Below are 13,868 nucleotides of genomic sequence, written 5' to 3'. Positions count from 1 at the left end.
GTCCTAACTTTAGAACTCCTAAATGCCTTCTGTGAATACCGAAAGTCTTAAAATTAGGTTACCCCAGTATTGGAACTTTCATAGATTCTCATGCTTTGTATCATTCCCCGTCGTCGGAATGGGAGCCTCGGTAAATAAAAAATATCATAACCATAGAAACAAAAGAGAAAATAGGTTTAGGCCTCATCTCATTTTGTAGCATATCACCCTCTTTGTGTAAAAGAGCCCAAACTTTTGCCAGGACCAATCAGCACAGCCTCACCCTTTGGAACCTTCCTGAGAGAGCTCAGAGCCTCAGATTTTTCTACCGCACGTTGTGCTAGGGAGTCTCCACTGAGCTCTGCTCAGTTTTCTCAACTTTTCTTTCAGAAATTTACATTTTAACATCTATAGTGACATTATGTCAGAAAAGGAAAAGAAAGCCTTATTCAGGCCCTGTGCTTCTTGTGGAAAGAAGAGACTTTTCATAGAGGATAAGCATGAGAGTTGTATTTACTGCTTATACCCTGAACACAAGGCCACAGACTGCAAGATTTGTCGGACCCTATCTACTAAGACTTTGCGGGACAGAGAGGGTCGATTGCTAACATGGCTGCAAAAGCTGAAGACCAGGAAGTAGGTTCTCTCTTCAGATGAGGAGGATTCGATTTCTGGCACTTCCTCCATGAGATCAAAGAAGAGGGGTAGGTCATCTCCCTCCATCTCTGCAGAACCCCCTGTCAAAGCCCCTCACGGGATCTCTGAAAGGTCTGAGGAGGCTGGTCCCATGAAATCTCCTCACGGAAGTGAAAAGGAGAGGCAGGGACAGGCTGCTGGTGTGGACACAGCCTCTAGGGACAAAAAGGAGGTTTCTATGTCTTCTCCTCCATCCCAGAAGGAAAAGCCTGCTAAGAAACACTCTGCAGGAACTCCACAGATGGCTACTGTGAAGAAACAGCGTCCGTCGACGGTGATTAAAGCAGGTACGTCGACGACGATTTCCACTGTAAAAACTGTTTCCTTGGTTCGACGATGTCTGCTCCTGTTTCATCGTCTACGATAGCTTCATTCTCGTCGTCGACGACGGTTTCCATGAAGCTCCTGTCGACGGCAGTTTCGACGACGAAGACCACGACGACGATGACAACGACGGCGACGTCGTCGTCGATGCTGATGACGACGAGTTCGTCGACGAGACCATCGACAGTTGTCCCGTCGACGATGAAGAAAGCTCCGTCGACGAGCTTGCCGTCGATGAAGAAAAAGGCTCCGTCGACGATCCTACCGTCGACGACGATTCAAGCATCGTCGACGACCTTATTGTCGACGACGATTCACACTCCGTCGACGAAGACTACCGTGCCGTCGACGATTTCATCGTCGATTTCGCCGATGCTTTGGATTCCTTCGACGACGACTCCGTCGACGTGAGCGTCGACGGGTCAAATTTCTGGTTTTTCAATACAGAGGTTGAAAATTACACCTGAGATGACATCACCTAGGCGGGTTACGCCTTTACCACCATCTATGCTGCTAGATGAGTCGGAGGAGGAGGATGAGGTTGAGCAGTATGGGGATGCCTACAGTCCTCAGATCTGCATGTAAAGCAGCAAGAGACTGATACTGAGGATTATTATGGACAAGATGAGCAGGAGGAACAACAATATGTTCAGCAGGAAGTACGTCCTCGCACTTTGAGACAGGACATGATAGCTATACCAGTTGCTCTGGTTACGGACTTGCAGATGATGTTGCAGGACTACAGAGCTCGATTTCCATCACACCCTGACGTTCAACCAGTGCATCCATCTACATCAGTGGTTCTGTGAGGGCCGTCAGTGGTCTTGCCACCTCCCCCTAAAAATATACCACGTACCTCACCAGTGGTGGTACCAGTAGTGGTTCCTCAGACTTCGTATCCGGAACCTACCAATGAAGATACACAGGATGTTGATACAGATGAAGAGGATGAGGTGCACGTGGTCCCACTAACTGATCCAGGGGATCCGGATGTGGATCTTGATGATACTGGAATGCAAGATCCGGATGCTACAGGGCGGGACACGAACGTGTCGCCTCCGGCAGACATTGGGGGGTTCCATAATCTTATGGAGCGTGCATCCAAAAGATTTGGTCTGCCTCTCACAGTGGAACAGTCGGACTGTTTTCTATATGATTTTAAGGCACAATACAAAAAGTCCGTCAGGTCAATTCCCATCATTGAGCATGTGTGGGATGAGGGAATCAAGATTATGCAGAACCCGGCCACTGTCATTCCGGTTCTTCCCCGGCTGGAGAAGAAATACAAGGCCCCTGAGGTCAGTCCTGCATGTCTTCTTGGACAACCAAAGCCTGACTCTGTGATATCTCAGGCCGCACAGAGCAAGTCCAAGAATCCTTCAACACCTTTGACTACGCCTCCGGATAAGGATGGCAGGCGGCTGGACAATGTAGGGAAGAGATTTTCCACCATGGCCAGTTTGTTGGATCGGGCAGCAAATTCATTAGCCATTCTAGGCAGGTACGACCGCCAAATGTGGTGCGACATGGAGCCGTTTTTTGATCTACTACCAGACTCTAATCAGGAGGAGGCCAAGCAAGTCCTCATGGAAGGAGAGAGATGTTCCTCTGAGATCATTGACTGTGCTATGGACATAGCCTCTACCGCTTTCAGGGCTTTGGCAGGGTCAGCGGTCTTGCGCCGTCAAGGCTGGTTAAGGGCAACCTGGTTCCGTCAGGAGGTCCAAAATCAGATCCTGGACCTTCCATTTGACGAGGAAATGCTTTTTGGCAAGCATGTCGATGAGGCCCTGCAGAGCATCAAGAAGGACACGGACACAGCAAAGTCCTTGGGATCCTTAAATTATCGGAAGGTTCCATTCAGAGGAGCTCGTGGAAGAGGGTTCACTTCTTACAGAGGCAACCAGCGTCAGTATTCAACGCAGTCAGGACAATCATACAAGGCTCAGTACTCGAACCAACGCCAAGGTCAATCGGCGTCTTTCTCTCGTCAGTCCCAGAGGGGACGTCAGAATCGTCAGGGACGAGACAATGCCAAGAGGCAATAGCGGCCTCCTGGCTCTGACTACTGTTCCTCCCCTACTAAAGACAACGGTTGGGGGCAGGATCTCCTATTGTCTGGACAGCTGGGTCCTTATAACATCGGACCGGTGGGTTTTGAATATTGTTCAGAGTGGCCATACGTTGGAATTCCAAGATCTTCCTCCAACGAGAGCTCCGGACGCCCGTCCCTCAAAACATCTCCGACTGTTAAATCTCGAAGCCCACCAACTATTCATCAAGGGGGCAATAAAACCGGTGCCTCTTTCACAGAGGGGCATGGGTTTCTATTCCAGGTTCTTCCTGGTTCGGAAGACGGCAGATACGTGGCGTCCTATACTAGACCTAAGGGAGCTCAACACCTATCTCATCAAGCTCTCCTTCAGGATTGTCACTCTCCAGGATATTCTCCGTCTACTGAATCCGGGCGATTTTTTGGCGTCCCTGGATTTAGAGTATGCGTACTTCCACGTTCCAGTCCACCCAGCTCACAGGCAATATCTACGCTTCACAGTAGGCAAGAGCCATTTCCAGTTCAAAGTGCTTCCGTTTGGCCTTCGGTCTGCACCTCGGATATTCACGAAGATGCTGGCACCAGTAGCTGCTTTTCTCAGAAAGCAATCCCTAGAAGTGTTCCCATACTTGGACGACTGGCTCGTCAAGGCTCCATCGCTCAAGGCAACTTCTCAAGCCGTTTCAACTTGCATTCAATTGTTCGCCCACTTGGGTCTTCAGCTCAACAGGTCCAAGTCGGTGCTGATACCCTCCAGGTCGCAAAGGTTCCTTGGAGCTATTCTGGACACGACACTATGCACCGCTCGTCCGTCGGAGGAGCGTCAACGCAAGCTGATCACCTCCGCTCGTCAAGTGCTGCAGAGGAAATATTTGTCGGTTCGCCTGTACAAGTCCTTACTCGGATCGATATCATCCTGCATACCATTAATACCGCATTGCAGGCTTCATATGCGTCCTCTGCAGGAGGAGTTAGACAAACAATGGCGCCAGGCAGAAGGGTCATTCAACGACAAGGTGTGGGTAACACCAGGTATGCGCAAGGCCTGCGAGTGGTGGCTGGTAAAGGAGAACATCGCAGTAGGATTAACATTCCGGACTCCACCGTCTCCTATGGTGGTGACCACAGATGCCTCCTTAGAAGGCTGGGGAGCGGTACTCCAGGAGCTTCAAATCAGCGGTCACTGGAGTCCAGCACAGAGCCTAAACCACATCAACCTCTTGGAGCTGATGGCCATTCGCTTAGCCTTGCTGGCGTTCCTTCCCAGAATTCAGAATCGTGCAGTGCTGGTCCGGACGGACAATACGACGGCCATGCACTACATCAACAAGCAAGGGGGAACAAGATCGCGAACTCTGTCCAAGGAAGCTCAGACGATCTGGGATTTTGCAATTTCTCACAAGATCAACCTACAAGCCGAGCACCTAGCAGGATGCCTCAACATCACGGCGGAAGTGACTCACGAGTGGGAATTAGACCAAGCCACGCTGGAGGGAGTGTTCGAGGTATGGGGTACTCCGACCATAGACCTCTTTGCGTCCCCGGAGAACGCCAAATGTCGGTTTTACGCAAGCAAGGTTCCCCATCGAGGATCTCTGGGGAGTGCCCTTTCGATTGCTTGGTTCGGCGCATTTTGCTACGCTTTTCCTCCCATTCCCCTCATTCCTCGAGTTCTCAGGAAGGTCAAGGCGGAACCGTGCAAGATGATTCTCATTGCTCCAGCGTGGGCCCGGCAGTTCTGGTTCACGGAACTCCTGCTTCTCTCCCAGGATCGCCCAATTCGCTTGCGGCTGATTCCATCTCTGTTGTCGCCGGATCAGGGACAGGTGCTCCATCCGGATCCGAAGTCACTACACTAGACAGCGTGGCTCCTGAATACAGAGAATTCCGTCATCTGAATCTCTCCAGGGAGTGCAGGGATGTTTTGTCTCAGGCGCGGGCGCCAAGCACTAATAAGAAATACAGGGCAAAATGGAAGAGGTTTTGTCTGTGGTGCCAGAGGAATAAACTCCATCCTTATAAATCCCTGCCACATCAGGTTTTACCTTACATCCTGTCGCTGGCTCTGAGCTCTCTCAGGAAGGTTCCAAAGGGTGAGGCTGTGCTGATTGGTCCTGGCAAAAGTTTGGGCTCTTTTACACAAAGAGGGTGATATGCTACAAAATGAGATGAGGCCTAAGCCTATTTTCTCTTTTGTTTCTATGGTTATGATATTTTTTATTTACCGAGGCTCCCATTCCGACGACGAGGAATGATACAAAGCATGAGAATCTATGAAAGTTACCAATACTGGGGAACCAAAGTTACAGGTAAGTAACTTGTTTTCATTTTTCTCAGTTTAGGAGTAGTAAAGTTAGGACTCCTAACTTTACTACTCCTAAACTGAGAAAAATCCTAATTTTAAGACTTTCTATATTCACAGAAGGCATTTAGAAGTCCTAAAGTTAGGAGTCCTAACTGTACTACTCCTAAACTGAGAAAAATCCTAATTTTAAGACTTTCGGTATTCGCAGAAGGCATTTAGGAGTCCTAAAGTTAGGACTCCTAACTTCTGTGAATACCGAAATGACTAAGTGCCTTCTGTGAATACCAAAATGAGTAAGTGCCTTCTGTGAATACCAAAATGGTTGTAAGTTTAGGATTTTGTCTTAAGTTAGTTCTGTGAATCCGGCCCATTGTCTTTGTCAAACTTGTTTTAATTTGTTTTCAGTGCTCCAGTGAAGTGCATATTTCATTGCCCTGTCTCCTTGCTTTTACTCTACTTCCCCTTCTCCTTTCATCCTCTCTACCCTGCTCCCTGATGTTCTCCACTCCATGTCTTGTTTCTATTCCCCATGTTAATTGCTTTACAGTTATATGTTTATCAAGGACCTGGCACCTGCACAGAGCTCCCTTCGTTTATGTGCTTCGTGCACACTTATTTTTCACTTTAAAAATGTTTTAATTTACCTTTCTAACATACCGTTTGCTATGCTAGGGTAGTAAATTAAAAATGACTACCATGCATCAGGATCTATGCGGACTCGTGTGAGTATCAGTGGGTATCTTGAAATGGGATTTTTTAAATATAAAATCTATTCAAAGATTGTCGACCATGCTTTCATATGTATCGTGACAAAAACATAGGCAAGGCTTGTGGCCTTTTAGAGCCGACTTTTTTTTTTGGGCTCTGCCAGTGCTGGTTAAAGATCCAGCAAGTTTGGTGTCTGAGATGCTGCGAGTGTGGGGTGGAGGGGACAAACCAGAGTGAGACAGTCTCAACTTACTGGATACTTGTATGGCAGTGTTTTAAATGACAAGAAAACAGAAGTGAATCTAGGAGGTGAACTAGCTCCATGGTGTCAGGAAGTGTCTAATATGTGTGTCTCTGTGCAGGAGCATGGTCGCCCGTCCATGGAGCAAGTGGCTCAGCAGGCACTGGATGATGAGGCAGCGCCGGAGGATAAGGCAACGATGGATGAGGGCCCTCGGACCTATCTGAGGCGGTGCTTCGAGGAGCAGGGCTTCCGGCGCAGCGTGGAACTGAACAGCATCCGCTTCCTGGACTACAACCGCGACCTGCTGCCTATGTTCGCCAGGCCAGGCATGGTTTAGAGAGGGTGTCTAGGGCTGTGGGGTTGCCACTACTCTTTTGAAGGGCCATAGGGGAAATTTAGTGGAAGCTTCCTTTATATTGCAATGAGCAGAAGACAAAACTGGCACATAATACACCCAAATGCACACAGCACAGAAATACTTTCAAATGTCTACAAAGGTTAATATTTTAATTCCTTGTGTTGTACAGTAAAAGCAATTGACCAAAATGGTGCACCTGCACTTAATGAATAAAATACCAGTTTAAGAAGTAAATCAGCTTTGACTGTTACGTGAAGATGTCAACCTTTATAAAAATAAACACAAATAAATGAGTAACAATTATTTGGTTACTTAATACATACATTACCAAAACATCACAAGGCAATTTATATAGTTATGCAAAACACGTGTGATTGATTGGGGGTGGGGGGTATGTCAGTGAGTTCACTGGGACAAGAAGGGGTGGAGTTTGGACTTCAAAGGTAGCGTCAGTTACATTTGACCCCACCTTTTCATCTGGTCGGTTGGCACGCCTGTCTGGAGACCAGACTTATGGCTTCAGGGCTGGGCTAGTTTGGCGGATTAAGTAGGAATTATGTGTTTATGGGAAAAGGTAGAAAAAAAAAGATGGAGAGCAAGACAAAAAGTGGTAATTGACATGCTTTTAGCACTGGAGGTGGAAATGAGGGCAGATTTATTTAAACCTGGTGTTAACGACCAAGCATGGGTGCCCCAGTGCCCCCTACCCCAGCGGCGCGCTATGGGTGGGGTGTCAGCCCCATTCTGGCAAGTTCACCCCCTAAGACTACGTTGAATCAGGAGGAAATGGTAGTGGGCGGGAGGGACGGCTGGCAGAGGCAGTGGCAGGGTAGCCCTCCAGGGGAGATAGACCCTGTTGTTCTGAGGTGGTGGAGAAAAGAAAGTCAGGCATGAAAGAAATTACCTGTGTCCGCGGGCAGGGTCACAGTACTGCCGAATCGGGAGCAGTGGATGCGGTGCCATCAGGTGGCGTGCTACTTCGATGGGAGAGAGGAATTTGATACAGGCCTTCCAGTGGCTTGACTGTATCACGTGGCCGGACCCAGTCAGTAAACACAAAAAGAGGACTGGCGTGCTTGGCCGGCTCAGCTGGGGACCCTGGTTCAGTGCGGGAACTCATAAACGAGCAGGAGAGAGACGAAAATGATAACCTGGGCAACGGCGGTAGAGTGGGAATGGAGGATGTTCCCTCTGCCTTTATGGAGGCTGGTTTGGCACTTAAAGAGACGGGGGTGAAGCTGAAGAGGGTTCCAGTAAGAAGTGCAGGATTAAAAACTTTTCTAGCCATCGTGTCAATTTTCAATTGTATTGAGGACACAGAGGCGAGGAGTATGTTTCTCTTTCTTTACTTTAGAAGCACAGCAGCCAATCAAAATTTTAAACTACATAACCCAGGAGCCCCCACAGCTCCTTCTCTCCACCAATCACAAGGGTCATGCCGGACTATATATGTCCATAGAACTTTAGTCCTTCCTCTTTCTTAGCGAAAATCAAAATAAGTCCTCAAAACCTGGAACCATCAGGAACGGAAATTGAACAGCAACAGGGCCGCTCCATGGCCAGCTCCAACAGGCGAAGATGAACATCCTTCACAACGAACACATACAGTGTCAGCCGCATATCAGGTCGCTTCAGGTCACCTTGGGATCAGTGCCTAAAAAGAAACTGGAGCCATAATATCCAACCTCCATGATTTCATCACAACACAAGGGGAGGGAATCGATATATCAACAGCAAAATGTACTATTTAGTATAACATCATAGATACATATGAAATAAAAGAACAGCAACATCCTGAACAGTTAACCATAAGGTAACAGTATGTCAATATACAAACATCCTCACCTCTGTGTCCTTAATAGAATTGAAAATTCTTGATGCAATAGCTAGAATTGTTTTTATTCTATGCAAGGACCGGAGGCTTCGGATTATGCTAGTTTAAAGTTGAGCCACCACATTAGATGCAACATCTACAATTGGCTTATGATAAAATGCTTTAAAAGTCGAATCAGAAGACTAATCTGCAGCAGCCATAATGTCCTCTAAACGAGAACCAGTGGGAAAAGCTTTAGAGGCCGTTGCCCTTTGCACGGAATGAGCCCCCAAAAGGGAAACATCAATTCCAGCTTCGGACAACAACCACTTAACCCAAAGAGCCAGGGTAGCCGAAGAGACTGGGCAGAAGGGTTTCTGCAGAGAAATCAACAATTGTCCTGTAAAATATTCCATAATTCATGTGTACAGTGTTCATAACACTTAAGCCACTTAACAACACACAACTTCTGATGATGTGGAAAAGCAGGGTTACTAAAACATCTAGAATCCGATTTGGTATGCCTAGAAATAGTAAAACAAACTCCCAAAGGAGTAAATACTCTATCTGCCAAATCCAAGTCTCTCACTTCTGAGACCCGTCGACAGGAAATGGGACATAAAAGGAGAGTGAGTTTCGCCGACCATTGTTTGCGCAAATGCCCTCCTTCACAGGTCAGTCTCTGATATAACGTAACACTACATCAACATCCCACACTGTGGAGTATTTCAGTTGAGGAGGACAAACCATCCTGATAATTCTCAACAGTTTGAAGACCTGCGGATGTTCACCTACCGGTTTACTATCCCGATGAGGGTGACCTGCCAAAATAGCCAAACAGCAATTGTTCACTGTCCTATATGACCCTGACTAGCAATATCTGACAGGAAAATCACAATATGGGTTCCCGATCCCACAGGATCCACACTCCGCTCACCACAGCAACAAATCCATCTACACAAGGCTGTCTCATAGAGTTTGTGCGTAGAGGGAGCCCAAGGGTGTGATAGGAAAAACAATGCATCCTGCAAAACTCCTGGCACTTGCTAGCGTTTCCTGAAAGTCTCCAAGCCATGAGTCACTAATGGATGTGTGAAGCCCATCGGATCCAAGAGAAGATTCAGAAAGGCTTAAAGGTGCATGGAGGTGCACAAGACATACACATGGCATGACAGTGCTTTCCAACAGTGGGTTATCAGGACCAATTCTGCCGCTTGTCAACTCACCAGCGCAGTACCCTCCCGATCATGGCAAACAGGGGAAATGCATGAAGCAGACCCATCAACCATGACTGGAGAAAGGCATCCAAACTGTCACGTGTGGGTCTGGTCTCCAACTGTAAATGAGGGGGAAGTTGCACATTCAGGCAAGGCAAGCAGATCGATCATACAAGGGCCCTAGCGCTGTTTCAGAAGTCCCAAAATCCTGGGATGAAGCCTCCAGTTGCTGGAGTCACGGAGGAACAGAGAGTTCCAATCCGCTACTACATTGGACCTGCCCAGATATAATTCCGCCGTCACCGATATGTGATGCTGGAGGCAGTAATGCCAAAAGTCCTTGGCAATCTCCATGAGGAAGCAAGATCTCGTACAGCCTAACCAATTGATGTATCGGACGGTCGATACGTTGTCCATTCTCAACAGAATGCAACTGCTCGCCTTGCATGGAGATAGAGTATGAACCGCAAAGGAACCTGCCAAAAGTTTCAGAAGAAAAAAATCCTCTGGGGACCATTTGCCCCAGTCTCCACAGAGCTACAATGGGCTCTCAACCCAACTGACTGGCATCAGATTTTAAAATCACTTCCGGAATCGAATCAAAAATGGCCTTGCCGTTCCAGGTGTCCATATGCTCAAAAGCACCAGGACATCTCCGTCCTGGCTTCCTCTGACAGAACAGTTTGTTGCAAGTATGCCAAACCTCTGTGAAGATGCAATATCTTCAAATGCTGAGAGGCTTGATAATGAAGGGATCCAGGAGAAATCGCCTGAGTGGAGGAAGCCAGAAGTCTTACCAGGCGAGCCAAAATCATCAGTGATATATTGGAAAGGCAAATGCTCTCCTCATCTCCTTCTTGATATAAATCCACTTCTTCAATGGTAGCGAAAGCTGGGCCAGGATGGAATCCACGTGAAACCTCAAAAACTCCATAGTCTGAGATAGGATCATAATCGACTTTTCCGAGTTGATGACGAACTCCAGATCTTGAAGGAGCTGAGTCGACCAAGTCCTTGCCCTGTGCCATGACCAGAATGCCGTCTAAATATATCAGCTGAACCCCCTGTTCCCGAAGGTACTGGACCACTGGTTTAAGAAGCTTGTTGAAACACCAAGGGGCTGAGGAAAGTCCGAATGGCATGGCGGTAAACTGGTGACAGCACTTAAAATGTAGAAACCTGCGATGGGGCGGGAAAAATAGGAACTGCCCGATACGCATATTTGAGGTTCAGATGAATCATCCAGTCTCCCTCTTGCAAGAGATCTCGTAACAGGTGTATGCCTTCCATCTTAAAATGGTGATACACGATCCACAAATTGAATTCCCTGAGATTCAGTTCGAATCGAAAGCCCCAAATCTTCTTTGGGATCAAAAAGATTGTACTGACGAAACTGTGTGGGTGTGGGCTTTAGTCTGTTATTGCCCTTTCCTCAATAGCGAAAACGCCTCGTTGTCTATGAAACTGCTCTCTGTTAGACCTGTCAGCCCTCTGGCAGTTCCCTCCTCATTTATTATTTTTATCCCTTGTCCCCTTCTCATTTTTTTTCTGTCTACCAAGCTTTTTGGGGTGCTGATGTAGAGGTTCTGGGCGCCTCTTCCTCATCACATGAGGGAAAGGCGCAAGGTGCTCCCCTGAGGTAGATAGATGAGGAAATTAGGATTCACAAAATGGTGGCTCCAACTGTCACCTCAGCACCTGGGCCATGACTGCCATGGGAGGTTCCAGAACCTTCTGGACCCCTCTGGCAAGTCCAGCCCAAGGTGATAAATAGAGGTGGCAGGAGGGCAGCCATTTTAGAATCAAGTTGGGCTGTGGAGTCATTCAGGAGTAAGGCGCCTGTGTGAGGAGGTGGTTGTACTCAGAGAGGAACGGACAGGTCCACGGGTCTGCACTGAGTCTTAATCCTAGTAACGCCACCCCTACCCTTGTGACCGGTCCCTGAATGCTGGCAGTGAACTGGTAGAACAGCGTAATTCTAGGAGTTACAAAAGTGTCCAGAACCCCTGAAGGGGGTCCAGGATTGCTGTCTGAGACCGACTCATCCCGCGGGCCGTCCTGGCAGGAGAGGAAGAATTAGACTGGCCCTGGGGATTAACCCCCCTCCTATCCCTAAATGAGGAGAAGCTGACCGCGGTCCGTAGCTAAGAGGCTAAGAGGACTGTGTCTTTCTGTGCCACCTGGACCAGGGAATTCCTAGCAGCGTTTGGTACCGCCCCGAGACCCCCCCCCCCTTGCCCGTTATAATCCCTCGACGAGGTCCTACCTGAAATGGACCCTGCCGCCACTCCGTGAACGGTAGCGTGGCCGGGAGCCCTCTGAAGTGGATCCGCGGTGCCCCAGGAACTAGAGAGGTGAGGGGCTGGGAGCCAGCGACCTTGCCAATCCTCTGAGGAGAAGTCGCTTCAGGAAGAAGGAGGAGGGAGGCGTGTCTGGCCAGGAGGCTGCCGTCCTCCGATCACGTGGGAAGGGGCCTAAGCGCCGCCCTTCGTTGCCGGAAGGAGTGGGAGACTGCGTCCCGTCCTGTCTCTAGAGGCAGGGATCGCGCAACGTCCCGGTCCCCGATTCGAGTCCTCGGCAGCTGTCCGACCAAAAGACCGTAGCGGAGGAAGGCACGGAACTGGACAGGGGGCGGGAAAGAGCCCGAAGGGGGATTATCCTTCCGTCAGGGGATCTCCCCTAAGTTATTCCTTGGGGGTGGGGATCGGTGGAAGTTCCCGGGTCCTCGCCCTCCCTGAGAAGGGGAACGCCCCGCCGACGAAGAAGTCCGTCTCTCACGAAGTGAGGGGGAGTTGGTTCCAGTTCTGACGGGACCCCTGGAAAAGAGGACACCGAGACTAACCGTAAGCTGGGCCTGGTGGAGGAGGGAGGGGAGTGAGAGAATTCTGTGAGGCCCATAGCTGTTCTCAGGGCCCGTGTTAACCATACGGGTTATTTATTATTCTCTCGGAAGCCGAGACCCCTAGGAGACCAGCACAGAACTAGGGGGGATTAAGGCCTATGTTATATTGTTATGAGGTGACTGTGTGAAGGGTTATTCATCTCCAGCTGCCAGAACTGATACTAGGGCTACAAGGGAAAAGAAATAGTAAATGAAAGTTAACCAAGCTGCTGTGAAACAACCTATAGAGTTCAGGTGCTGTACATAGGCCCAAGGGAAGTAGTTGTGGGGTGCCCCTTTGGGAATTAACATTCCCTGTGGAGTGGTCGAGTCATACTTAAAATGCCCGACTGAAATGTGACAGGGGGTTAAGCTTTTTGTTGTGAAAACACTGGTTGAAAAGTTTATCGTGCTGCTCTACTTGGTGTGCCTCAAGATACCTGGAAATGTTAACTTGGAAATGTTAACCTGGAAATGTTATCCTAGAATTGTACTAGAAATGTTATCCTAGAATTGTACTAGAAATGTTATCCTAGACTTGTACTAGAAATGTTAACCTAGAATTGTACTAGAAAGGTACTAGAATTGTACTAGGAATGTATTGAAATGTTACCAGTTTAATGGAAAATTGATTAATTGAGCCTAACAGGGAGGAGAGGTGTTAAAGTCTTTTTAATAAAGCTTCACAGTTAATCCGTGTAGCGTCCTTTTTGGGTGAAGCTGCGCCAGATTGCAAGCTGGGTAGGATGCAAGCATGAGAAGCCAGAGGGAGGGATAAGCCTGTTGACCTGAGCCAAGCTACCCCTAGGACATAGGTCCAACACTCTCTATTTGGGGAAAAAAGAAGTCGATTGGGGCGTTTTCCCTGATGAGGGGAAGAATAAAACTCCAGCTGGAAACCCTGATCAGTCTGCAACAGCCACAGATCTTGAGTAGGAACCTTCGAATTGGATAGAAATACCTTTATCCTTCCCTCCACCATAATTTAGGATGATGGAAAAACCTTTACCTGAATAGGTGGCATGATTGGCATTATTTTCTCCCTTGTAACCTTCTCGTTGGGCACATCCACAACCGCCTCTATTGCGCGGTGGTTGAAGTTAAAACCTGAAGTGCCACCTCATCCCTTGAGGTGCATATCCACTTGAAGCCTGGTTTAAACCCTTGGCCTGGCGCCCGACTTCGGTAGCCGGCCCTGACAAAAATGCCACTGTTGAAAACTTTTTTAGAAGACGTCTGAGCTTTATCCTGCGCAGAAAAGGTGGACACATATTTGCCTAGATCCTTTAC

The 13,868-nt window shown here is 48.3% G+C and overlaps 1 protein-coding gene across 2 annotated transcripts in view; it reads left to right on the top strand.

The window, feature by feature from the left end:
- Positions 1 to 13,230, top strand: part of CFAP61 (cilia and flagella associated protein 61) — a 2,048,453-nt gene extending 2,035,223 nt beyond the window's left edge. For both annotated transcript variants that reach the window (XM_085612416.1, XM_085612415.1), the window contains one exon: positions 6,428 to 13,230. In XM_085612416.1, coding sequence (XP_085468542.1) covers positions 6,428 to 6,533 — 106 coding nt within the window. In that variant the 3' untranslated portion in view covers positions 6,534 to 13,230. The remainder of the gene's footprint in view (positions 1 to 6,427) is intronic.
- The last annotated feature ends 638 nt before the right edge of the window (positions 13,231 to 13,868 follow it).

This window comes from Triturus cristatus, chromosome 6 (assembly GCF_964204655.1).
Source record: "Triturus cristatus chromosome 6, aTriCri1.1, whole genome shotgun sequence".
Lineage (NCBI taxonomy): Eukaryota > Metazoa > Chordata > Amphibia > Caudata > Salamandridae > Triturus > Triturus cristatus.
The sequence above is the reverse complement of the archived record's forward strand: the minus strand, read 5'-3'. Positions and strand labels throughout refer to the sequence as shown.